We start from the raw sequence: 25,839 nt of genomic DNA, 5'->3' as shown, positions 1-25,839 counted from the left end.
TCCTCGGCCTCAGTTTCCTCAGTTGGAAGGTGAAGTTTAGCCAAGGTGTTTCCTGAAATTGCCACAAGCTCCAGCATCTTGGCAATTGCTGAGCCACTTAGAGTGTCCTGGATTTGGAGCCAGGAAACCTGGGTTCTAGTAGGCGCTCTACCACTGACTTGCTCAACAATTCAATTAACCTCCTTTAGCAGAAGAGGTAATAATAATACCATAAGATTACAGTGAGGATCCAAAGAGATAATGTATGTAAGGCGTTTTGCAAAGAAGAAAAGCCCTATAGAAGAGTCAGCTAATCACCCACATGCCCTCTTTGGGAGATCTTTCTTCTTCCAACACAACTGTAGCCGACCAAGCCTGTTTTTCTTCTATCATTATTACCAGCACCTCAACAACTCATTTCCCAGAACTGGATCTCCGGCGTTCATTTCCGCTCTACTTTGAATTTTGAGCTTGCCGCGCCCTCCCGTATGCTTATTTCTTTTTTTGTTTCTCAGCGACCTAGTTGAGAGCTGCGTCGGTCCGCCGTGCTGGCGTCAAAAGTGACGTCATGGCGCGCCGGGTCCGCGGGGCGGAGAAGGGAACCCCGCTCAGGGAGTGGGGCAAGGGAAGAGGGAGGGGCGGACGGAGAAGAAGGGGCGGACTCCGAGCGGCAGCGACGCAAGATGGCGGCGACCACGGGCTCGGGTGAGCGGGGGCGCCGGGGCCCGGGCCAGCGTCTGGGGATGCGGGGATTGGCCCGCACAGGCTCTGTGCCGCGGGGAGCCTGGCGGCCTCCGGGAGCCGCGGCTTGCGGGAGGCCGGCGCTGGGCTCCGGGCCCGAGCGGCCGAGGAGCCGGAGGCTGAGGCGGCGCCCGGGCGCCGGGGCCTCGGCTTTGGGTCTTCGGGCCCCTCAGCTCGGTGGGGTCCGGGGGGGGGGGCCGCCCGCGCTCTGAGCAGGCTGAGCCGGGCGCTGTCCCCGGGCCCTGCGCGCGGTGGGTGTGTCGGCCACAGCTGCGGCAGCCGCACGGGAGGCAGGGGCCGGAAGCGAGGGGCTGGGGCGCGGAGAGGCCGCGGGGACCGGAGAGGGGGTGGGGTGGGAGGATGGAAGAGTGACCCGGGGGGAGGGGCTGCCAGAGGCTGGGGGACGCAGGGTTGGGGTCAGTGTGTTGTCCAGGGATCTACTGGGGAGAGGAAATGAGGGGGGGCGGAGACCGTGCACGGGTCTGTACGTTGGGGGGAATGGTATTGGAGTCTGTATGTTTGGGGGGAGGAACCGTGCAAAGGGTCTGTGTTTTGGGAGGTATCATGCAGGGTTCTGTCCGGTTTCGGGGGGAACTTTTAGTGATCTATGTTTGGGGGCAACTTTGCAGAAATCTATGCTTGAGGGGGACTATGCAGAGGTGTGTTTAGGGGAAACTTGCAGAGATCTGTGTGTTTGTGGGGGAGGGACCGTGCAGGGGTCTGTGTTTTAGAGGGGAACTTTGCAGAGGTGGGGGGCATGCAGAGCTCTCTGTTGGGGGAGTAGGAATTGTGCATCGGGTTTGTGTATTGGGGCAGGGAGGAATCTTGGAGGGGATGAGGGGTCTGTGTGTTGGCAGGGGCAGGAACCATGGAAGGATCTGTTAGGGGTGGAAAGTGATAAAAAAAAAAAAAGTAGGCTGGGGAGGATTTAGTTTCTCAGAAATGGGATGGGAGCAGGTTAGCCCTTACACTAGGAGCCTTCTGGGATGTTAGGACCCGATTTGGAAGAGATGGGGTTGCTGAAAATTGCTGAGGAAGGAAGGAAAGAATTCACTTCAAAAGACATTTATTCAAGCACTGGCTAGCAAGGCACTATACTGTGCCTTTGTATCTGATGATAAAAATTGAAAGCTCCTAAAGAGACTTAACATGAGGGGCAAAGGACACACACACACACACATATAAACAAAGTAATTTGAGGAGGAAAAGATATTGATTCTATAGGTAATCAGGAAAGACTTCCACAGGTAGTACCTGCCTTGAACCTTGAAGAAAATTAGAGGTGAGATGGAAGGTGGAAGTAAGGAAGAAAGAGATATATTTGAATATTGTATAACTGAGATACTGTCCTGTTCTTTCCTTTCCAAGCATTATTTGTGTTATCATCCATGCTGTTATGAATGGGGAGAAATTTAAAATAGATCACATTTTGATAGTGTGCTTTATAGTTTACAAAGCACTTTCCTCTAAAAGCCCTTGTGAGGTGAGTGATAACAGCAGAGACTTGTAAAGTATTTTGCTTTAATCATTTAATTAATCATTTGATTTTCACAACTTCCAAATAATGTAGGAATTATTATTATTGTTATCCTCATCTTAGAAATGAGAAAAATGAACCTAGAAATGTGAAGTGTCTTGCCAGGAAACATCATTAGTAAACCTGGGACTTGAATCTTACTACTCCCAATGACTGTCCCCGTTAGATATAACCAAACTATCAGAGTTGTAGTTGATTGATTTGATGTTCACTGCAATAGAACTTGACTTCTGAAAGTCCATTTTATCTTAGAGATAGAATGGAGAAGATCTTGTGCTGGTTGCAACTTTAATAATGATGTATTAATGTACAAAGCTGCAATAGGCACTCCTAGAAGAGAAAGGCTGAGTCAGGCCAAACTGCTGTGGGAAACTTCAAACTAGAATAACATCTCTGCCAGGTTGCCCTGAATTGTAGTGTATTATTGTGAACCCAGTAGCTATTGGTGTCATAGTGTTACAACTTTGCCCTGTTGATAGTTTCTTATAATTTTGTCTTCATTGATTTGTTTTAACAGCCACTTAATTTTAACTTTTTGAGGTGCTTTCAATTAGAAGTACTTTAACAAATGATGTGCTAAGATGAAACACTTTCCATGGCTGTGTTATATGCTGCGTCTTAGAAAATACTGAGCAAACCATTCTCAGAGCATCTTTGCCTCTCTGTAGCTTGAAAGCTGTTAAAAGCTGATTTTGATTAATTGTATTCATACTAGCATAAATATTTTGTTTTAACAATGGAAAGCAGTTTAGGCAGTATGGAGTTTGCACCCCATGGAATTGTTTAATTATACATGTAAACATCATTAATGTGAAGTTCATACTTAGAAAACCTCACCTCTCCCTGGAAAAAGTAGACTTCTTATGTTAACTGCATTAGTGACTGAATATTTCTTTTTGTGGTCACTGGTTCTGTCTATAGCTACCACCTTCCTAATCTCCTTCAATTCTTAAATACACAATTTTTTTTTTTTTTGCTTTTTGGAGGGCAATTGGGGTTAAGTGACTTGCCCAAGGTCACACGGCTAGTTTTTGTGTTAAGTGTCTGAGGCCGGATTTGAACTTAGGTCCTCCTGACCCCAGGGCCAGCGCTCTATTCACTGCGCCACCTAGCCACCCCTTAAATACATAATTTCAAGAGAGAGTACGGATTGGACTAATGAAGTGAATGTTAGATCCTTTCAGGAAGGCATCAACATTCTGGACTATGCTGTGTAGTGATGTGTTAGTAATAGTTCAATACAAATCATAGTGGTACATTGGAATGGGCACTGAATTTGGAATTAGAGATCCTATCTAGATTTAGATTCTAGCTCTCTCATTTGATAGCTATATGACATTAGACAAGGTAGTTAACTTCTTAGGGCCTCAGTTTCCTCATGTGTAATGTGAAGGAATTATGCTAGGTAATATCCAGGCTTCCTTCTAGTTCTGATATTATGTGGTTATAAAGCTCTTTAGCTGTACAAGCTGCTTCCTTCATAACAGGTCTGCTGCCTTATACTTAGGTACTTAATAAATGTTTTAGAATTGAACAGTTCTGTGAGGTAAAATATTGCAAGTATGGTTGCTTCCAAGGAGATTTAAGACTGGAAGGATGTTTAGAGACATTAAGTCCAAACTGTTCTCCCCAGCCCTCCAGAGAGATTGTGAAACAGCTTGCAAGTATGTATTGGAGCTAAGTGGTATCTACTCTAGATAGGTCTGGAAAGTGCTACTAGGAGATTTTAATTACACATTATGTTGTAGGTCACAGTAACCACACCTGTTTGAAATTTTCAGGGCTTTAGTATAAGATCTAGCTTGCCAGGATCTCTGAAGGTTTAAGTTGCCTTAAAATGATTGATTAGTTGAACCATGAGCTACTAGTCAAATAATAATTTTTTAATATTTAAAACTGAAGAATAATGCTTTATCAGTTTATATCCAACTTTTTATCATCTTCCCTAACAGGAAAAGAGTTTTCAAAGCACTTTCACAGTCATTTTCGTTTTTTCCTTTGCTATAACCCCTTGAGGTAGATTGGAGGAGAGGTGCCATCTGCCTTCTTTACAGATGAGAAAACTGACACTCATACAAATAGAGTGACTTGTCCACAGATCTTATGACTCTTCTTTCAGGGTCTTTTGCACTAGATTTTTTGCTGACTTTGGAGAGAAATGGCACAGATTAAGGTTATCAGGGCATGCCACTGATTTTAGGCTTAGTGGCCCTTAGATTAAATGTGGGTGGCATGCCAGTTTATTCTCCTTCCTTGGGGACTGGAGGTTACTCACTAATGGGGACATAGTAACACCTTCAAGAGATCATAAGGTTATATTTAGGACTCATATCCAAAGAGCCAGAGTTCTTGTAATAAAATTAATCAGCATTTTTGTGAATCTGTAATATTTGATAGGAAATAGAGTGAAAATGGCCAGCCTTTGGAAAATAAGAGAATCTTTTCATAACTTAGTTTTTAGTGAGCACCTTGGTGCCTTAATTTCCTCAGTTTTTAGTGAGCACCTTGGTGCCTTAATTTCCTCATCTGTATTAATAATTCAGATTTCTATAGAACTTTAAAGTTTATAAAGCATTTTGCTCATGTAGCCCTGTTGAAGGTAAATGTTAGTGATGATAAGTTGAACACTTCCATGGGTTTGACCTAGCATCACCACCGGCATTTATCTAGCATTTGCAAAGCACTTTACAAATACTCATTTGATTCTCATCGAATCCCTAGGAGAGAGGTGCTGTTACTAATCCCATTTTACAGATCAGGAAACTGAGGGAGATAAAGGTCAAATGACTTGCCTAGTGTTGCACATCTAATACATGTCTGAGGCTAGATTTTAATTTAGGTCTTCCTTTACTTCAGGTCCAGTTCTCTTTCTATTGCACCCCCTAGCTGCCTCTAATGAATGTACAAGTAGAGTCCTGTATCCACTTTTGTCACCTGCTAACTGATAATATAAGAGCACTAGATTTGGAAGAAGGGGACCTGATTTTGAATCCAGGCTTCACTATTTGCAGTCTCTCTGACCTTGAGCAGACCTTAACCTCTCAGGGTACAAACTTACTCATCTATAAAGTGAGCAAATTGGGCTATGTAATTTATAAGTTTCCATCCAGGTCTAACGTTCTGTGACTCTAGGTATACTTGGTGAAGAATCAAATTGCCCTCTACTCTTATTTATCTTGGCAATCCCTTCCTCAGATAAGCCCTTGGTTGGTTTTTTTTAAATTGGATCCATCCATAGTAGCACAGAATCTCAGAAGCTTTATTTTGCTGAATTTTAATGTGCCCTGCAAAAAATCTGTCTGATACATTACTCTCTCATGTATGAGAAAGTTGTTCTAAGAAACAGTGATACTTGAATAATACTAAGAGGATATGTACTTTATGAATCAAGACTTTTATAGTTTCACCTAACAGGGATTCTTAACCTCGGATTCTTGAACTTGGTTTTTCTCCCCATTGTTTTGATAGAATTGGTGATCCTATGTTTTATCCATTTTTAAATATTCTGATGAGTTGATAACACAAAAAAGATTAAGAACCTCTGACATAGTATTAGCATTCCCAATGAATATCAGTTGATCTGTATTACATAATATTTTTTCCCTAAGGATCGAGAACTACACTGGGCCCTTGCCATGCAGATTCTGTGTACAATATGACACTGAGATGTAATGATTCAGGATTCCCAGATCAATTGACATTTACATTAGACTTCTCTTAATAGAAAATCAAATCAGAAATCTGTGTTTCTTAGGGGGAATCATTTTAAATAAGTGATGGCTGAAGGAGCCTGAAGGGTTTTTCCCCCCACTTTTGGCACTTATGACATCTACTGTTGTATAGTCATCTCTTAATGGTTCTCTTTTTAAAGGCATTGGTATTTATGGTGCAGCAAAGCTACTTTATGCATTGCTACTTTACTGAACCAGCTAGATTAAATGTTATACCATGACATGCTATTTAAAAAAACATTAAATTCTTATGCTCCTTCCTTGTGGCTGTAATATTATCTATCTGATAATGGGTAAATTTACATCTAGGTATATATTTTTTAAAAAGTGAATAACTTTTTAAAAAATCAACACATCTAAGAATTAATTTACGGGGAGATCAAAAAGTAGCAAGAGCAATCATATTTCAGATAGAAAAATGACTTTTGTTACTACACCAGTCCATCACAGCTTCTTAAACTTTTTTATGTCACAGACACCTTTGACACCTTTGAACCTGTGGATCCTTTCTCATGGTGATTTTAAATGCAAAAATTAAAATACATTAGATTATGAAGGAAAGCAATTATACTGACATACATTTATCAAAAAATTTTAAAAGTTCATAGACTTCCTGAAGTTTATCCATGGACCCCAGGTTTAGGACCACTGGTTTAGCATAAGAATGTCAGTGCTCCACAGAAAATATAATTTTAGTTCAACATGTGAAAAAGGTTTTTTATTACTAATTTTTTTACGTGTGTACATATGTATTATATAGATGAATGTGCATATAACAGTTTTTAAAACTGCTTTACATGGGAGTTTTGGTACATGACTATAATTGATGTTTTTTCTGGATCTGTTGTACTCAATTTAGAAAGAAAAAAATCCCAATCTCACTTAACCACCCAGGCCTCATAAACTTAACATTTTAATGGTAAAAGCATACTTCAGTGAGTTTACACTTAGCCTTTGAAACCAAAATGGATTTTAGTTAAGCTCTTTATCTCTACAAATCCTGTAGGTCTCATGGATTTACAAGATTAGCTATAGTCAATTTTGGTTTGAGGTGATTTTTTAAAGGGGTTAAATAATAGTGTTTTTGCAGAACTCAGATTTACAAATAGTGGGAGGTTTCATATTTTTCAGCAAACCAAATAAAATATCTTGGTAAAATGTTTTTTGTGGCTTTTACATTCAGGAGTAAAGTGAAGGGGAGAAGGGGGAAAGCTTTTATATGGCTCTATTTCTTTTGATCGTCACAGTTGCTCTGCAAGGTAGGTGCTGTTATTATCCCCATTTTATAGTTTAGAAAAGAAACTGAGGCAAAGAGAAGTTAAAGTGACTTGCCTAGGGTCATGCTGCTAGTAAGTATCTGAGGCAGAATTTGAACTCAGATCTACCTGACTCCAGTTCTAGCATTTTCCACTATACCACATAGCTACCACTACATTTCTATTTTGCCACTGTGCCTTGGTGCCTGCTAGAGCTTATGTTCACCATAACCTCAGAGAACCCAGTGAACCTCATCATAATAAGGTGATAGAGCAAGTCTTTATTTGTGCCCCTTTTTTCTTTGTTAGCAAGAAACAATATTCTGGCTTCTTAAAAATTCAAAGTTTTAGTTCCTATAGTAAATGTTGTTGTAAATGACATTTTCATGTAAACAGTTTTATTTTCTAGAAGAGCCTCTTTTACTTTTTATTCTTTGGAAGAAGGAAAACATCTGATTTCTATAATTTATTTTTAAAACTTCTCTTGTTCAACCAAATTGAATTATATTAGAAACTTTTTCTTTACTAGATTCAAATGTTTCAGTTGTTTGGGGATGGGTAATGTTAAAAATATTTAGGTAGAGTCTGGGATAGAGGAGCAATGCCCATTATGCTGTTCTTAATAAAAATTTTCTGTTTTTCCCTTTAAGCTCCCTTTTCTTGGATTATTAAAATCTGATATACAAAACACCATTTTAACCTTTGTAATTTTTTTTTTTGGAGGGGATAAGGCAGGGCTATTGGGGTTAAGTGACTTGCCCAAGGTCACAGGGCTAGTGAGTGTTGTGTCTGACCCTGGGTTTGAACTCAGGTCCTCCTGACTCCAGCGGCCGGTGCTCTATTCACTGTGCCACCTAGTTGCCCCAGTCTTTTAATTCTTGTCTGAACAGATACCTTTTTACTAGCAGTATATTTTCAAGCTCCGTGTTGCTTTGATTTACTTTTGTAAATGTTCAACTTCGAGGGCTGCAGTGAATAGAATACTGGGCCTGGAATCCAGAAGACTCCTCTTCTAGCTCCAGATACTTACTGACTGTGTGGCCCTGAGCAAGTCACTTAACCTTATTTATTTCAGTTTCCTCATCTGTAAAATGAGCTAAAGAAGGAAATGGCAAACCACTCCAGTATCTCTGTCAGAAAACCCCAAATGGGGTCACAAAGAATCAAACATGATTGCAAAACAACTGAATAAGAAACAAGAAGAACATTGGTTTTTGAGTAAGAAGATATAAACTTGGGGCAGCCAGGTGGTGCAGTGAATGGAGCACCAGCCCTGGAGTCAGGAGGACCTGAGTTCAAATCTGGCCTCAGACACAACACAAAGGCTAGCCGTGTGACCTTGGGCAAGTCACTTAACCCCAGTTGCCACCCCCACCCCCCCAAGTAAGAAGATCTAAACTTAAATCCTTACTGAAATATATATTACCTTGGAAAAGTTGTTTTATCCTATAGACCCCAATTTTCTTTTCTGCATAATGAGTCAGAATTAGATGGCCTCTTAAGGCCCTTTCCAGCTCTAAAATCTTGTGTATTGCTCTTGGCCAATAAGAACTTAATAACTGCTTATTGATTGATTGACTTTTCTGACAGTAAAGGATTGTCCAAACCTGAAATGATGGCTACTAGAAGAGGTTATGTAATCTTCTGTATGAGATATTAAGACTTACTTGTTTGGGGTCTTTTATGGGTTGGGAAATGAACTGAAGGGCCCCTTAGTGGCACTCTCAGCTCTTTAGTTCAAGAACTCTAGGTCTGGGGCACAGAAATATTTGCTAATATTTGTATATACGTTATAGGAAAAAACTATTTCAGTAGATGTGAGTCAGCAAAACTTTTTTTATATTAAACTTGATATGCAAAATCTTTGGTAATTTCTGTTTGTCAGACTTAATTTGAAAGCCAATATACTATATGAAAGGTACCATGCTTGATGCTACAACTTAAAGCATATGCTTCTGTCCTTTTTAGAAAGGAATCATATTTGTAAATTAATACAGTGGTCACAGATTTCTTATAATTGCTTCCAGCTCAATCTCAATATCTATGAAGAAATTAAGACAATAAGATTTTTAAAAAACAGCATCATCCTCCCTTGCCCCATTTTCACTTATTGAATGTGTGTTAGTCATTTTGGGGAGGTAAATTTAGAATGTATTTACTCTAAGCCTATGTTTCTGTTTTATATCTTGCTGATAACCAAACTGATTTCTCTCCTATCAGTCCATCCTGAGATTATAAAAGCAGTGTTTTGGGAAAAATGGATGTTTTTCCCTGCAGAAAACCTTCTGTGGTTCACCATTGCCTTCAGGGATAAAGTCCAAACCCCTCACACTTTACAGTTATATATAAATTAACTGCATTCTAGCTCTTCAGTCTTATACTTTAGTGCTTTAAAATAATAATCCTTCCCTATAGCTAGGCTAGTCTCATTGTTGCTCTCTTTGGTACTTCTAAATTGTTTTGCTTTGTAATTATATGCTTTTATTTTTTAATCTTTGAAGGAAAGGAAAGGAAAAGCAGGGGGAATAGACAATATGTTGCCATAGAGTAGGTGTTCTTTTTTTTTTTTTTAAAGCAATTGGGGTTAAGTAACTTGCTCAAGGTTACATGGCCAGTTATTTTGTGTGGGTACCAAGTATCTAAGGCTGGAACCGAGCCTGGGTCTTTCAACGCCAGGACTGGCTCTTACTGCACCACCTGGCCGCCCCAGAGTAAGTGTTCTTAACCAGAAGCTGTCTATAGGCCCTTTTTAGGGGGTCTGAGAACTTAGCTGAGTATGGGAGGGAATTACATTTTTATTTTCACTAACTTCTAATGGAAAGTTAGCATTTTCTTCAATTATAGATGAGGCACAGACTTTGTTTCACCAGACTGCCAGACAAAAAAAAGTTTAAAAACCCATATAATAGAGTATTGGTTCTGACTTTAGACTGAAATCTAAAAGGGACATATGGAAAAGTCTTGAGGAATCTTTTAAAAAAATCTCAAAATGGAAGCTGAACATATCTGAACAAGATATGGAAACAAGCTTTGGTGACCAGTGATCCATTCTGTCACCCAATCTACAAGTTCTACCTTCTTTGTTCTCCACTCTTCCTGAGGAATAGTCAAAGCTAAAGCAGGTGCCATGGTGGGTAAGAAGCCCTGGACTGCTTTTCAACTTGTCAGGTAAACTCTGAACAACCTTGAGTGGGAAGAATAAAGTATATTCCTTGGTGAGACTGAACTGAAAATACTAGGCATCATGACGTAGATTTGTGCCATCCAGCTCTTAGGAGTCCTGTTCTACAGCCTTCTGTTACTCTTGCTTAGAATGTTGTCATCCCATTTTGACCCATCCTTAATGATTTAGCTAATTTTCCTAGACTTTCTACTCCATATTGACCATTCTGTATAACATTTGTTTTCTGCCAACTTATTCAACATTTTACCGTATCTATTACCCTGTGAGGTTTTATCCACAATTTTACAAATGAAAAAACTGAGGCATATTCTTAAGAAACTAAGTAGACTTGCCTGGGACCTTACAACTATTAGGTGTATAAAGTGGGATTCAAACCTGCTGACTCCAAATTCATCACTTTAGTCACTGTTCCACACTTCTATAATCATATGTGACCTTCTTTTGATGTTTAATATGTGCCTAAATTGCAATATTTTATACTTCTTTTGTAGCCTCTCCAGCACCTGGCATAGTATGAGAAACATAGTAGTTGTTAGGTAAGATTTTTTGAGAGAAGACATGGGGGATGTTACTGATAAATTTCAGTGTTGGTAGTGAAAACTGGTGAACATTTGAAGCATTTTAAAACTTATTTGAAGGCTCCTATGAAGATATTTATTTAACAGTCTTCCCCACAAAGCTAATTATTGTGCAAGGCATTGTGCTAGGTGCTGGGGATGTCAGGAGAAGAAAAGTGACAACTCTTTCCCCTAAAGGGCTTACTTTCTACTGTACAAAGAAAAATGTGTATGTTTTCTGAATTTCAATCAATCAGTCAGCAAGCATTTACCAAATACTAACTATGTGCCAGGCACTAATCTAAATATAACACAAGATAGGGAAAGATATAACAAAACAATATAGACAGTGTTCTAGCAGAATCTGAGGATGGAGAGAGATGCTTAGAAATCTTGGGTGAAATATATTATAAAATGTTAAGCCCATGCCTGATTGGTCCTAGTACTAAGGAATTTGTTCTTTAGACACATTACAGTTCAGCCTACTAGATAACCAGGGGACAATTACGCACTTTAAACTGTTTTAGCTGTAGGAAAAACTCTTAATGAGCACTTAGCATTCATGAATAACAAATTAACCTTTACTTGAAATCTGCAGGTTTCTGTCAGCTATTGTTGTAACTTAGATATGCTTTTAATCAGTTTTTAAATTAACATAAAAGCTCTTCGTGACTTAGAGAAATAAATTAAAAATTAATAAAACACTTAGAGAACCAACCATCCACACATGGTCCTTACTATAGCCATCATTGATGGACTTACCTGCTCTTATCTCCTTAGCAGTTTGTTTAGCACACATTCTCATAGCATCATAGAAAATTAGAAAGAACCTTAGAGACAGTCTCTTCCATTAATTTTGCAAATAAGGAAATTGAGACTCAGGTAGGTAAAGTAACTTGTCCAGAGTCACATAGCAAGTGGTGAACAGACTTGGGACTTCAAGTCTTGTGATCCTGTCCCAGAGTTGTGGAATCATGCTTTGTTTCATGCCAGAGAAATGTGTATTAGTTCCTTGAAATTAACATAATAGCATTTGTATAGTGCAAAATACTTTATAGATGTTATCTCATTTTTACCCTTTCAACAGTCCTGAGAATCCTGCCATTGTTATCTCCATTTTACAAATGAGGAAGCTGAGGCAGAGGGTGACTTGCCCAGGGACATACACACATACAGTTTGTAAGTTTCCAATATAGGATTTGAACTTGAATCTTTCTGTCTCCAGATTCAGAATTCTTTCTGTTATACCATATAACTCAGATCTTTGTAGTTCTTTACAGTTTATTAAACACTTTACTTAAAATAACCCTATCAAGTGAGAAAAGTGTAGAGTAGACTTTATCTTCGTTTCTCATGTAAGAAAACTGAGGCTCAGAGACCCCAAGTATCTTAGTCAATAACCAATAGCATTTATTAGGAGGCAGTGTGTCAGATGCTATGCTAAGAGCTGGGGACACAAATACAAAAAAAGTAAGACAGCCCCAACCTCAAGGAACTTGCACTCTAGTGGAGGAAGACTACACACAAAAGGAAGCTGAAAAGTTGGGATGGATCCCCAGCAGGGGATCCACAGGTACCCAACGAAGGCTCATGGTGGAGAAGGCCCAGAGTAGTGCAGCCAGATGGGGAAGTAAGATGTTCTGAGGTGAGTGCCTTCGGTTCATGGCTCCACACTTCAGTCAGGTACAGAAGTAAATGATGAGATAGAGTACCTAGGTTGATAGGATCTTGCAGAATGAAGTTTTCCCAATAATGAGCTTCCCATATGATTTTAGGACTATAAGAACACAGAATTAGAACTAGAAAAGACCTCAGGGTTCATCTGGTCTAACCCTTAATTTTATAGATGAGGAAATTGACATCCAGAAAGGTTAAGTCACTTACTGAGACTCACATGGTAAATAGCAAAACTGAGATTCAAATCCAGATACTTTTGATTCCATGTCCAATATTCTGTCTTTAGCATCTCACTCCCCATAGTCACAAAGCTAATGAAAATGAGAGAACCTAGGGGCAGCCAGGTGGAATAGAGTACTGGCCCTGGAGTCAGGAGAATCTGAGTCGTTCAGATGTGGCCTCAGACACTTGACCCACTAGCTGTGTGACCTTGAGCAAGTCACTTTACCCCAGTTGCCTTGCCTTTCCCCTCCAAAAAAAAATGAGAGAACCTGCCCTTGATCCCAAGTTACCTGATTTCAGATATTGCATGCTTTTCTCTGTAACGGGATGCTTTTCATTGAATGTGTTTGGGAGAAAAATAAAGGAGTATCTTCTATGACAATATTACCTTCTGGTTATTACATACCCCTTCAAACTAGAATCATTGGGTTTCCTAGTATGCCTCCATTCCATGTTTTCCCTCCTTAACCCCAAACAAAAGAAGTGAGTAGCAAATTAATATAGATTCTTTAAATATTTGAACCAGACCCATAAACTGTTCTGTCCATACCTTATATACTAGTAATCCTACATTTATTTAGATAATGGTTGTTTATGCTTTAGAAACTTGTGAAAACAGAACCTATATGCAGTATTGTCCTAGCTAACTGAACCTTTAGCTACTTTGATATGAAAGAAAAGAAAGAAAGCTTGCCCACTATAGGAGTTATACTGTTGATATTTTGACGTTTTTATCAGTCCATTTTCAACTCTAGGCATTTAATTTCACTGTTCAAGATATCTTATAGCTAGAAGGGGGCTTTCTAGCTTTCATTTTTACAATGGAAGTAAATGAGTCCCAGAAAAGTAAAGTGACTTGGCCAGTCATATATTTAGTCTGTGACAGAAGAAAGACTAAATACTTAGGTCTCCTCTTAGTCTGGTACTTTTTTTTTTTTGGAGGGAGTAAGGCAGGGCATTTGGGGTTAAATGACTTGTCCAAGGTCACGCAGATAGTAAGTGTCAAGTGTCTGAGGCTGGATTTGAATTACTAAACCATGATATAAATGTATGGAAAGTCTAAATTGCCCTCTATAGTCCTTCCTAATTTGTAACCCCCCCCCCCCAATAATTCTAAAGAAGTAAACAATTTAGTGGGGGAAGTGGGGTAGATGGGGAGTAGGAATATCTTCGTTAAGCACCAACTGTGTGCCAAATGCTAGGGACACAAATGGAAAGCTCTCCAGAAGCTCACATTCTGATTGGGGGAGGCAATACATAAAAGAAAGTTTCAGGTAAAGGGCACATGGAAAGGCCCAGTGGTAATGTATGGTGAATGACAAGGTCCAGTAACTTTAAGTACATTAACAGGCTACTAAATATCTAAAAAGAAAAGCAGCAGGGGCTCTGGATTCCCTCCTAAGTGGGTGGTTAATATTTCTCACATGTATCCAGTTGCTGTTACCCAAATTATCTTTCCTCTAGACTGGTCACAGAATTTGAGGAGATTTTGAAGAGACCTCTGAGTGACCATCTGTTCAAGTCTTCTACATGAGTGCTCTTCTGACCACATCATTCCTCTGCTAAGAAACCTTTAGTGGCTCTCCATTGTCTTTCAAATAACTTCCTTAGCCTAGCATTCAAGGCCTTGCATAATCTAATTTCCAATTATCTGTCCAACCATATTATGTATGACTTTGTTCCCTAGTGTTTCAACGGTGACAAAATATTGATTATTCATCAGTCTAGTCTTGCACTTTTCTGTTAAATCATAAAAACGAAAATGGTTACCCCCATCTTTGACCTATCAAAATCCCCCCCCAGCCTTAACAAGCCAGCACACATGCCACCTTCTCCGTGAAACTTTCCTTTACCTCAGCTATAATTGGTAAGATTTGAAGATTGGTAGGGAAAATCTGGTCAGACTTTTCATTTTATAAGTGAGGAAATTGAGACCCAGAGAATTTTCCCCCTATCTCAAAAGTGTGACTCTTTCCCTTCTTTAATCTTATACTGTTATTTTGGATGTACTTAGAACTTGTATTCATTATGTGTCTTTACTCTTACTATATTGGAAGCTCCTTAAGTACTATTTCATTTGGGTATCCCTAGGACCTGACACAGTACAGTGTCCCTGAATGCTTGTTGAATTGAATAAAATTTTCGACAACCTATGGAACATCATAGACACCTGGATAGCCCAACTTTTCCAAAACTGAACTCACCGTCATCTTTCCTTTCCAACTTCTGCCCCTTCCCCTAATTTTTCTATTTTTATTGATAGTACCACCCTCCCAATCACTCAGGCTCAAAACTCATCAGTCTCCTGCTTTCCACTCTTAGCACTCTAGTTATTGACCCCATAACCTCTTCTCTCCTGGATTGCTGCAATATCTCCTAACTGTTCTCCCCATTTCTAGTTTCTCCCCTGTCTGGGTCTATCCTTCTCAGTGCATGCCCAGTTGAACTTACTGATGTACTAATCTCAGCAGTCACTCCTCAGTTCAGATCCCTTTCAGTGGCTTTTCATTATTTACAGCCAGGGTTCTTAAACTTTTTAGTCTCGCAGACCCCTTTGATATCTGGTGAAGGCTGTGGACGCCTTCTCATAATAATGCTTTTAAAGACAAAATAAAATACATAGGGTTACAAAGGAAGCCAATTATTGAAATAATTATTAAAATTTTTTTTGAAACAAGTTCATGTTAACCATGCCAGGTTAAGAACCATTATCTATAAACCAACCTCCACATTCCTTTTTTTTTTTTTTTTGGAAGGCAGTTGGGTTTAAGTGACTTGCCCAAGGTCATGTGGCTAGTTTTTGTGTTAAGTGTGTGAGGCCGGATTTGAACTCAGGTCCTCCTGACTCCAGGGCTGGTGTTCTATTCACTGCGCCACCTAGCCGCCCCTTCAGCATTCTTTCTAGCTTTATCTCATGCTGCCTATTTCACCTAACTGTGTTCCAGGCAAATTGGAGGACTACTTATTTCCTGCTACCTTCTCCTAACTCCATGATTGTTTACCTCCTCTCTCATGCCTTCAACATGGATCCTCTTTCCATTTCTACCCATTGAAATCACTCCCAAGAGCCAATTGAGGCACCTCTTCCATTTCGATCTTCCATGACCCCTCTAATCCCCACATGAATTATTGCTGAGAACATCCTTGTGCAGCAGTGGGGAACCTGCAGCCTCATGTGACTTTCTAGGTCCTTGGGTGAGGCCTTTTGACTGAGTCCAAGTTTTACAGAACAAATCCTTTTATTAAGAAGATTTGTTTAAAGGACTCATTTCTAAAATATACAGAGAATTGAGCCAAATCTATAAGAATACAAGTCATTCCCCAATTGATAAATGGTCAAAGGATATGATCAGACAGTTTTCAGAGAAAGAAATTAAAGATATCTATAAGCACATGAAGAAATGCTCTAAATCACTATTGATTAGAGAAATGCAAATCAAAACTCTGAGGTACCACATCTCACCAGTCAGATTGACTAAGATGACAAAACAGGAAAATGACAAATGCTGGAGAGGATGTGGACAAATTGGAACACTAATGCATTGCTGGTGGAGTTGTGAACTGATCCAGCTATTCTGGAAAGCAATCTGGAATTATGCCCAAAGGGCTATAAAAATTTCATACCCTTTAACCCAGCAATACCACTTCTAGGGTTGTATCCCAAAGAGATTATAGAAGTGGGGAAAAAGACCCATATGTACAAAAATATTTATAGCAGCTCTTTTTGAGGTAGCAAAGAATTTGAAATTAAGGGGGTGCCCATCAAGTGGGGAATGGCTGAACAAGTTGTGCTATATGCATGTAATGGAATACTGTTGTGCAATAAGAAATGGGGAGCAGATGGACTTAATATTTACATGGAGAGGCTTATACGAACTGATGCTGAGTGAGAAGAGTAGAGCCAGGAGAAATTTGTACGCAACATATTGTATACAATATATGTGTGACGACCAACTTTGATAAATTGGACTCTTCTCAGCAATGCAGTGATATAAGTCAAACCCAAAAGACTCGTGATGGAGAGAGATGTTTACATCTAGAGAAAGAACTGCCATTTAACCCAGATTGAAGCAAGCTACCTGCCCTTTTTCGTCTTCTTGTTTTGTTTTGTTTCCTTTTCCCATTCTTTATTCCATCTGTTACAATCCTTCTTTATAACTTAATGCCTAATGTGAAAGTATTTGCAGATACTATACTTGATTGTATGCCACCATGGTGGCGGGGGGGGGGGAGCAAATTTGAAGATTTTTTAAAAAAGATTTGTTCTATGAAGTTTGGATTCAGTCAAAGGGCCACACATGAGGACCTAGAGGGTTGAGGATGCAGCTTCCCCACCCCTGTACCTTGTGCATTTTGCATTGTAATTTTATGTTGTGGCTAAGGCCAACAAATACTGAATAGTAAGCTTTAACACTAACTCATATTCACTTCTATCCTAAATAAGGATAGTTTTATTAGAACACCAGAGTATGTTTGCATTTCTCCATCTTTTTTTTCACCAGAGAAAGTAAAACAAATGTAATTATTTCTCTAACTGATCCTTTATGTAACTGTTCAAAAACTAAGTATTCCTATAAACTCACATTTTTGTAAATATTTCATAGAATCTGAGCTGAAAAGGACCTTAGAATGTCAGAGTTAGAGAAGCCATCTAGTCCAAGGAATAGGAAACCTGTGGCCTTCAGGCTAAGGTCATCTTTTCCCTCATGCTTTTAGTGCCACCTTGTTTCAAATGTAAACAGACTGAGTTACAGTTTTGATTAACACCCCTCCAGATTATTTCTGTTATATTAACTTAATAAATATCCCTAGTAACTTGTCCCTTCCACCTTCTTCATGATTTAGATATATTGAGTTTAGAAAGGATGTTTTTTTATGAAATAGAGTTCTCAAAAGTAACTTCCCAATTTAAAAAGAGGGAAATAATTTCAGTGCATTGAGACAATACTCTAACATCCCAGATACCTAAAGTTCACAAAGGTACTTCATTTCTTCTCTCATAGCACTCGAGAGAAAGAAACGTTCAACTTCAAAAGTGCTATTGGCACTATCAGTATTCTAAATTTCTTTTCATTCATTTTAGGAGTGAAAGTCCCTCGAAATTTCCGACTGTTGGAAGAACTTGAAGAAGGCCAGAAAGGAGTAGGAGATGGGACAGTTAGCTGGGGTCTTGAAGATGATGAAGATATGACACTTACAAGATGGACAGGAATGATTATTGGGCCTCCAAGAGTAAGCTTTAAGCAATAACTTGAAATTTATTTTGCCTCATTATAACTATCTTAACCTTGTTATAGAAAAGTTCACCAATAGTTTATTTTCTAAACTGGATTATTTTTTTTTACTAATATGAGTTTATATATACAATACTCTTCGAATATTGTTAATTATTCAGTGGTAAGGAAAAGTATTTACTATTAGCTCTCTTGTTTAATTGCCTTGTTTTACGATATAAACAGTGAAGTTTGAGGTGATTCAATTTCAGATGTATCTTAGGTAGAAATGTATGTCAGTGGATGGATGGCTATCATAAAAGCATTGAAGCACCTGCAAGTTACAAATATTTTTTTTAGCACTTGATGTCCATTCCTATTTCTATTTGTCACTTTGTTGTTTCTGAGAATTTGAGAAATTCCTATCATTTCTGAGTGGCTAAAGTTTATGATAGAAAAAACTATAAATAAATTTTATTTATAGTTACATTTTCATTTGTTACTATCAGGAAATTAGCCAGAAGAAAGAATGCCACTCTTAGTGTAGAAATCAACAAATGAATTAATTAAAATCTTAATACCATTTTGTTTCAGACATGAAGTCATTTAAGTGCTATTAAGTACCTAATATGTACAAGGAACTATAGGTAATAAAGAAATAAATGAGACTTGGGCCACAACTTCCAGGGAATATATCCATTGCTAGCATTGTTGTTATTACTTAAAATGTTGTGCATGTTGGTATGATGGGGAATATATGGATTCTAATTTTCTGTCTGCCACTAATCTGCTGTGTAACTTGAGACAAGTCATTTTGCTTCCCCATCCTTATTTTTCCAAACATATAAAATGGAGATAATCCCTGTCATTCCTGTTTCTGTAGGTTTGGTGAGGGGCAAATGAGATGATGTAGGTGGAAGCGCTTTGTAAACTAAATGCTATGAGATATAAGGTTTATGAAATAAGAATTACTATCCCACTTACACAAGTGTTAAGTTAATGACTTCAGTGTTAGATTAATTGCATACATGTTGAATAGTAGTAATTTTTATGTTTAATGCTTGGGAGTAAAGTAGTACCTTTTGAGTTTTGAATCAGTTTTAACTTTGGTAGATGTCTGATCTCATTAGTGTGGGTACCATTAGTGCCTCTTCTCTCAGAAACATTGCTGTAGTCTGTCTGTTGTCTCTCATTTCTTGCTACATTATCCTTTTCTGGTTATTATGCCACAATCTGCTTAATAGGTACCCACCATTAGTCTTTTAATTGCCTTTTGTTTTTGTTTTTTTTGAGGCAATCAGATTTAAGTGACTTGCCCAGGGTCACACAGCTAGTAAGTGTCTGAGACTGGATTTTAACTCTGGTCCTCCTGATTGCAGAGCCAGTGCACCATTCGCTATTCAGTGTACCACCTAGCTGCCTCTCCATTGCCTTTTAAGTTATTTGTAATTTAGATTCTGTGGTGATTATTGTATCATATGTGACTTTTAACTGAATCACTTACCTGGGCAATTAGAGATACAAAGTTTTACAGGAAATACTTGATTACAGGTGCTTTTGTGATTTAAGAAGAACTTTTTTTAAAAAATAATGCTTGACTTATGGGCATATATGTTGCCTGCATGTAGTATTAACCTCACTGTTAAGGAGTAAACATAGACCATTTGCTTACCTCACCTTTTCCCCTAAGACATTGTCTCAATCATATATTTTTCCTCGAAAGAAAGTCCTTCAAATCCCAAAGCAAGGAATGACTTTATTAACTGTCCAACATAGCTTATTTACAGAATGCTAGCAGACATTTGAATGGCTCGAATAAGAAAGACCCACCAGTGACTAAGAATAATCAGCTTTCAGAGGACACCTCTGCTGGTTTCCAAACTAGTAACTGCGCTTTTACTACTTGCAATAGTAGTACATTGTTTCATCACCAACTTTTAAAATGCATCTTAAAGAGCTACATCCACTGCTTTGAAGCACAATGTTCCATTGGTTCATCTTGAGAAGGGGGCTCATATTTCAGAATTTTCATTAAATTCCTTTAGTGTTTATAAGAAAGAAAAATAAAAACCCAAAACTTTCTCTATTATTGACCTCATTTTTCACTTTTATTTTATACAGATAATAGATATTTTCATATATCTGACCTCTTAATTTTTCAGTATCTTCTTAAAAATAACACTTTAGTTTTGGCTGTTATTTTTTTCTCAGCATTTTGTCTTCGAGATCAGATCATCAGTGATTCTCCTCTTTCTACCTCCTTTCTTAGGTTTTTTCTTAGGTTCCAAGTGTTTTATTCAGCATTAAGCAAGATGCATAGAACTGAGAAAAATTACAATTAATTCTCATTTGTAGAGAATTCAACCACATTCTTATCCAGCAAAAACATGACATCTGTATTTGATGCTGGACATACAAACCTTGCTTCTGATACCGAGCAGTGGCACAACACACCATTTCTAAATCATGAAACAGGTTGAATTCCATAGAGGAAATCCAGACAGCATTTCATTTCCATTGATGTTATTGGAACCTAGTCATTTTTCCATGTAGAGCTAAACACATCAAAACTCAATTTAGATTTTCTTGCCCTTTTTTTAAAAAATTGGATTCCTGGCTTGATATTTTAGCAACTTTTATGAAATATGGAAGATGACAGGTTATACAATGTATCAAGGAAATTTGAAGTCAATTTTTTTAGATGTGTGAAGGACTTCAGATCATATGGTCTGTTTTATTTTACTTTGTTTTAAGAATTAATTTATTTTAGGGATGGCCAGGTGGCTCAGTGAGTAAGAGCACTGGCCCCAGAGTCGGGATGACCTGGGATCAAATCTGGGCTCAGATACTTAGCACCACACCCAGAAATAACTGGCCGTGTAACCTTGAGCAAGTTACTTAACCCCAATTGCTTATTTAAAAAAAAAAGAATTAATTTATTTGGGGGCAGCTAGATAGTGCAGCAAATAGAGCACCAGCCCTGGAGTTAGGAGGACCTGAGGTCAAATCCAGCCTCAGACACTTAACACCAAAACTAGCCTTGTGACCTTGGGCAAGTCACTTAATCCCAAATTGCCCTCCAAAAAAGGCAAAAAGAATTAATTTATTTTATTCTGAACTTAAATACCAAGTAAAAAGGGTGTTTACATAAAAATAAAAGAACAGAGAAAAGGAATATATGTGATACTACAAATCTCTTTTATGTACAACTTGCTTTTCTATTAAAATATTTAATAAATTCAGCATTTAGCTTTCAAAGCTTCTCTACTTTTCTGTGATTCTTTTTGGCCTCCCTCTCTTCTGTGCATTTAAAAAAATACTTCTTTAACCCTTTTCTTTTGAAGGGGAGTTAGTACTTTATTCCACCCTATCTCTAGCCCTGCATTGGTAAAAAACAAAAAAAAGAAAGAAAGAAAGAGAAAAAAAAAGATAAGAAAAGCCTTGTGAACAAATACACATAGACAAATAAAACAAATTCCCACATTATCCGGGCCCAAGAATGTATGTCTTTTTAACTCAAATCTGAGGATATGAGGTCTCATACTTTATTATTGGTTCTCTGGGATCATGGTTGGTTATTGGTCTTTCAGAGTTTTTTTCCTTCATAATGTTATTGTATACATTATAATGATTCACTCTGCATTAGTGCACACAAATTAGCACGGGTTTCTCTGAAACCATGCCTCTATCATTTCTTGTAGTACAAGAGTATTCCATGATATTCATATACCATTCTGATTCTTATTTTAAAGAGGAGGAAACTGAAGGTCCAGAAATGTGAAGGGGGCTTAGCCAAAGTCTCTCAGAAGGTTAAGGACAAGCTGGGACTAGACCCAGGCCTCCTGACTTATTGTGCAGTCAGTCCAGGTTGCTTTGTACTACACAGACCTGAGTTGTTTTTTTTTTTTTAGTTTTGTTTTCTTGAGTGATATTTTTCTGTTTGGTCTTTTCTTTGCAAAAAATACTTTATTATAATTCTCTAAAAATTTTGTTTATAAAAAATATGTGATATATCTTAGGTGTCTATACGTACTTAAAGAGTACGTACTGAATTTTTAAATAGTTGCACATTTTCATTGGTAGACAATGATTAAAGTTTTTAAGAGTCTGTTTCATATATCTTTTGCTATATTTCAAAGGTTTGTTCTAAGATGTCTTGCTCTTATTTAAGCAAAAGTGTATATTTGGTTTGGGCTGAAATTTTTTGTCTTTCAGTATGTTCTATGTATTTGATTATTCCGTCTGGCCACTAGATGTCACTGTTGCAAAGGCAGACACCAAGTGAGCTTAAGGCTACTTATACTTAGCTGAACATTAGGATTTAGAGCTGGAAGCAAATTTAGGAGGCTTTAAGTCCAGGTCCTTCATTTTTAAATGAGGAAACTGAGGCTAAGAGAGGTTAGATGCTTTCCCCACAGTCACACAGATAATAAATACCAGAGCTTGAATTTGAACATAGGTTTTCCAACTCCAAAACCGCTACTTATTCAGCTGTACAATGTTTGCCTCCTCTAAGTGAAGAATATAGATGGTTTGCACTGGAAAAGGACCTCAGACCTTAGAGAGCATGAATAATGAATCTAGCCCAACTTCCCCCTTGTTTTACAGATGACTAAGCTGAAAACCAGAGAAGGGAAGTGACCTGCCCAGGGTCACACAGTAAGATAGTGTATCAGGTCTTCAGAGTAGAAGTAGTAGAAGACATACCTTATCTGGTATATTGGTATATAAATGATTGGATTGCTGCTACTTTTTCTGAAATTTGTTTAGTAAAAGTTCTAGGATTCAAAGAAACCAGGTCAAGGACTAGTTGGTGCTACCATGTCAAATAGGGGGATTAGTTTTCTGGTGGTAAAATAGTGATATAAAACTTAATTTGAAACCAATATACTTAATTCCACAAACAAAAGCATTATTTCAAGTGCTATGTTCACTGAATGTTTTATGTTTTAATTTGTTTACTATCATGATCCAAAGTTCATTGTTGACTATCTATGTGCCCCTTTTCTTTTTCTAGACAATTTATGAAAACCGAATATACAGCCTTAAAATAGAGTGTGGACCTAAATATCCAGAAGCCCCCCCATTTGTAAGATTTGTAACAAAAATTAATATGAATGGAGTAAATAGTTCTAATGGAGTGGTAAGTTATGTTTTTCCCTCTTATCTTCACTTGTATTCTTCTAGAATAAAAATCACATAGTATTAACTTGAAAGGGTAATTTTAATCATTAGGACTTTTAAAAAAACAACTTTGAGCTTTTTTAATTGTAAAGATAATATATAAAGAAAAACTGTATTGATTATACAAATTGATAGGTATTTGTAAGCCTAAGGCCACAATCCCTAGTCATTCAAACATTGATTAGCCCTGAAGGAGATATAAAGAAGATAAATAATATGCTGGCCATTTTCTCTCCCAGCTCTCTACCCTGTATTTCCAGGGTACATGCATTTGGAGAAGAGCAGTGATTCTAGAGTCTGTAACAATCCCTGTGTGTCTCCTGTCTGCTTTCTGTGCAGTGTCCCTTCAGGTATTACTGTCAAGGAAGGCTAGTGGACTTGGAGTCAGAAGAGCTGGGTTCAGACCCCATCTCTCACACTTAAATTTTTTGTGCTTGCCTTTGGATCCATGATGCTTTACATGTAGTAAATATTTGATGAATGTTAATTGTTGTGACTTTGGACAAGTTGCTTCCCTTCTCTAAACCTCAGTTTATATATTTTGTAAAATTTTTCTTGGTGTGAAATAAGGAGGTTGGACTAGGTAACCTCTCAGGTTCCTTCTAATCCTAAGTCTGTGGTGTAGCGGTCTGTAACATTGGGCTAATGCTGTTTGTACTGACTCCCACGGATTTGTTGCAAACAATGCTTAACACATTTTATAAGTGTAAACTCTTGTCTCTGATTTGAGGCAGTAATGTTTAAAAGTTAAGGTTTAATGACTATCTCTGTAGCCCGAGGCACTACCATTAATAAGTCTCTCTTCTTCCCTGTTTGATTCTCCTTTGTATGTTTCCCAACAGCACATTGAACATAATTGGTAATAAATGAACCTTCTGGATGGGGCAGAGTTTTTTAAAGTCATTGTTAAAAATTACCTCAGGCAAGAAGGACTGGTGCCATTGGTAGAGGAAGGGATCACTAATCCAGTAATTCTGGAATAGTAAGAACAAAATAGAACTTCAGTATAGTTTGGTCAGATTTTTGGCTAGGAGAACTGCCCTCCTCCCTGCCTTGGATTTTTTCCTTATATTGCCCATTATGATTGTTTTCTAACAATTATGCAACCTTCCCAGAGTAAGAACCATATCTCTAACAAGCAAAAGTAGGAGGTGACTTAAGGCTCCCTTACTGTTTCCTTCCCCTCAGTAACATCAGTTTCAAAGAGCAGAAAGGTGAAAACTGGAAGGAGAGGTAGGAGCAGGGCTGCTGCCTTTCTTTGGAGTGGAATGTCTGAGTTGGAAGAGGCCTCAGTCTGTTCCTGTAGGAACTCCTTCCTTTACAACACCTCTGACAAATGATCATTCAGCTTCTTCTTGACAAGACCAACAGTGAAGGTGACCTCCCTCTCTCTCTCCTGAAGCAGCACATTCCACTTTAGAACAGCTCTGATTGTTAGGAAATGAACCTCCTGCAAACCTCTAACCTATTAGTCTTGGTTCTGTCCTCTGAGGTCAGCAGAGTCTAATCCTTTTTCTTCCAAATGACAACCCTTTATATATTTGGAAACAAGTGTACCATGTCTTAAGTCCTACCAGTCTCTCTCTGTACTCTCCCCCCAAATCTCTGCTCCAGGCTAAACATCCACAGTTCTTTCAACCAAGTATCCTATGATTTAGTTTCTATTCCTCTGTTCTAGCTGACCTTTTCTGGACAGATTCCAGTTTCTCAGTGATCTTCCTAAAATCTAGCTCCCTACATTGAGCACAATATTAAAATGTAATTGGGCCAGGGCAAAATACAAAAGGAATTGTTACCTACCTTGTTCTAGACACAGTACCCTAAAATCTGCTTAGCTTTTTTGCCTGTCATGTATCATGTGAAGGTTAAGATTAGTGATTATATTATCAAAAGATAAATTTGGAATAAAAAGGTGAAAAGTGTATTTTTCTGTCATAGAGAGATTCCAGAGTTCTATAAATTGATGGATTTTTGTGTAATTCTTTTTTTAGGTGGACCCAAGAGTCATATCCGTGCTAGCAAAATGGCAAAATTCATATAGCATCAAAGTGATTCTGCAAGAGCTTCGACGTCTATTGATGTCTAAAGAAAATATGAAGCTTCCTCAGCCTCCTGAAGGACAATGTTACAGCAATTAATCAAAAAAAATCTTCCCCCTTTATTCAGTTTTAAGCTGTCTTCATTTTCCACAGTAGTAAATTTTCTAGATGCATCTTGTAGACCTCAAAGTACTGGAAAGGAAGTTCCCATTCAAAGGCGATTTATCTTAAGATACTGTAAATGATACTAATTTTTTCATTTGAAATATAAGTTGTGCTATAACAAATAATCTTGTCATGTGTAACCACTGTCCACTTAGTTGAACTTCTGGTATCAAGAAAGTCTATTTAAATTTATTACTGTCATAACCAGTGTGGCACATCTAACTCAACTGTGAAAAAATATATCACACAATCACCTTGCTGCTTATATGGCCAAGGATTCCACCACCCTACCCCTATCCCTACCCCTTTGCAATAGCATTCCAGCACTGAGCCATTTATTAAAGTAGACACAAA

At 38.1% G+C, this 25,839-nt stretch overlaps 1 protein-coding gene and 1 long non-coding RNA gene across 5 annotated transcripts in view; one reads left to right on the top strand and one right to left on the bottom strand.

Moving 5' to 3' along the window:
- The window catches only part of LOC138149401 (uncharacterized), a 101,330-nt gene that overhangs the window by 22,226 nt on the left and 53,265 nt on the right, over positions 1–25,839 (bottom strand). The gene's annotated exons all lie outside the window — the stretch shown is intronic.
- Positions 529–25,610, top strand: UBE2V1 (ubiquitin conjugating enzyme E2 V1). 2 transcript variants are annotated; one of them, XM_069072399.1, is made up of 4 exons: positions 530–684; positions 17,968–18,116; positions 23,115–23,240; positions 25,273–25,610. In XM_069072399.1, exons 1-4 carry the CDS (start codon positions 663–665, stop codon positions 25,417–25,419), a joined length of 444 nt encoding a protein of 147 aa, XP_068928500.1. In that variant the 5' UTR covers positions 530–662; the 3' UTR covers positions 25,420–25,610. The 2 variants fall into 2 exon arrangements, with proteins under 2 accessions (XP_068928502.1, XP_068928500.1); XM_069072401.1 differs by lacking the exon at positions 23,115–23,240 and having other exon boundaries at positions 529–684.

The sequence above is a fragment of the Petaurus breviceps genome, unplaced genomic scaffold, assembly GCF_028583685.1.
Source record: "Petaurus breviceps papuanus isolate PSGF00001 unplaced genomic scaffold, PetGlider_PUasm1.0 90847, whole genome shotgun sequence".
Lineage (NCBI taxonomy): Eukaryota > Metazoa > Chordata > Mammalia > Diprotodontia > Petauridae > Petaurus > Petaurus breviceps.
Note: the sequence above shows the minus strand (reverse complement) of the source record. Positions and strands in the feature narration are given on the sequence as shown.

Coding starts and splice junctions, on each gene's coding strand:
- UBE2V1 (XM_069072399.1), top strand. CDS start 663: ATGGCGGCGACCACGGGCTCGG. Junction 685..17,967: donor GGCGGCGACCACGGGCTCGG/GTGAGCGGGGGC, acceptor CATTCATTTTAG/GAGTGAAAGTCCCTCGAAAT. Junction 18,117..23,114: donor TGATTATTGGGCCTCCAAGA/GTAAGCTTTAAG, acceptor TTCTTTTTCTAG/ACAATTTATGAAAACCGAAT.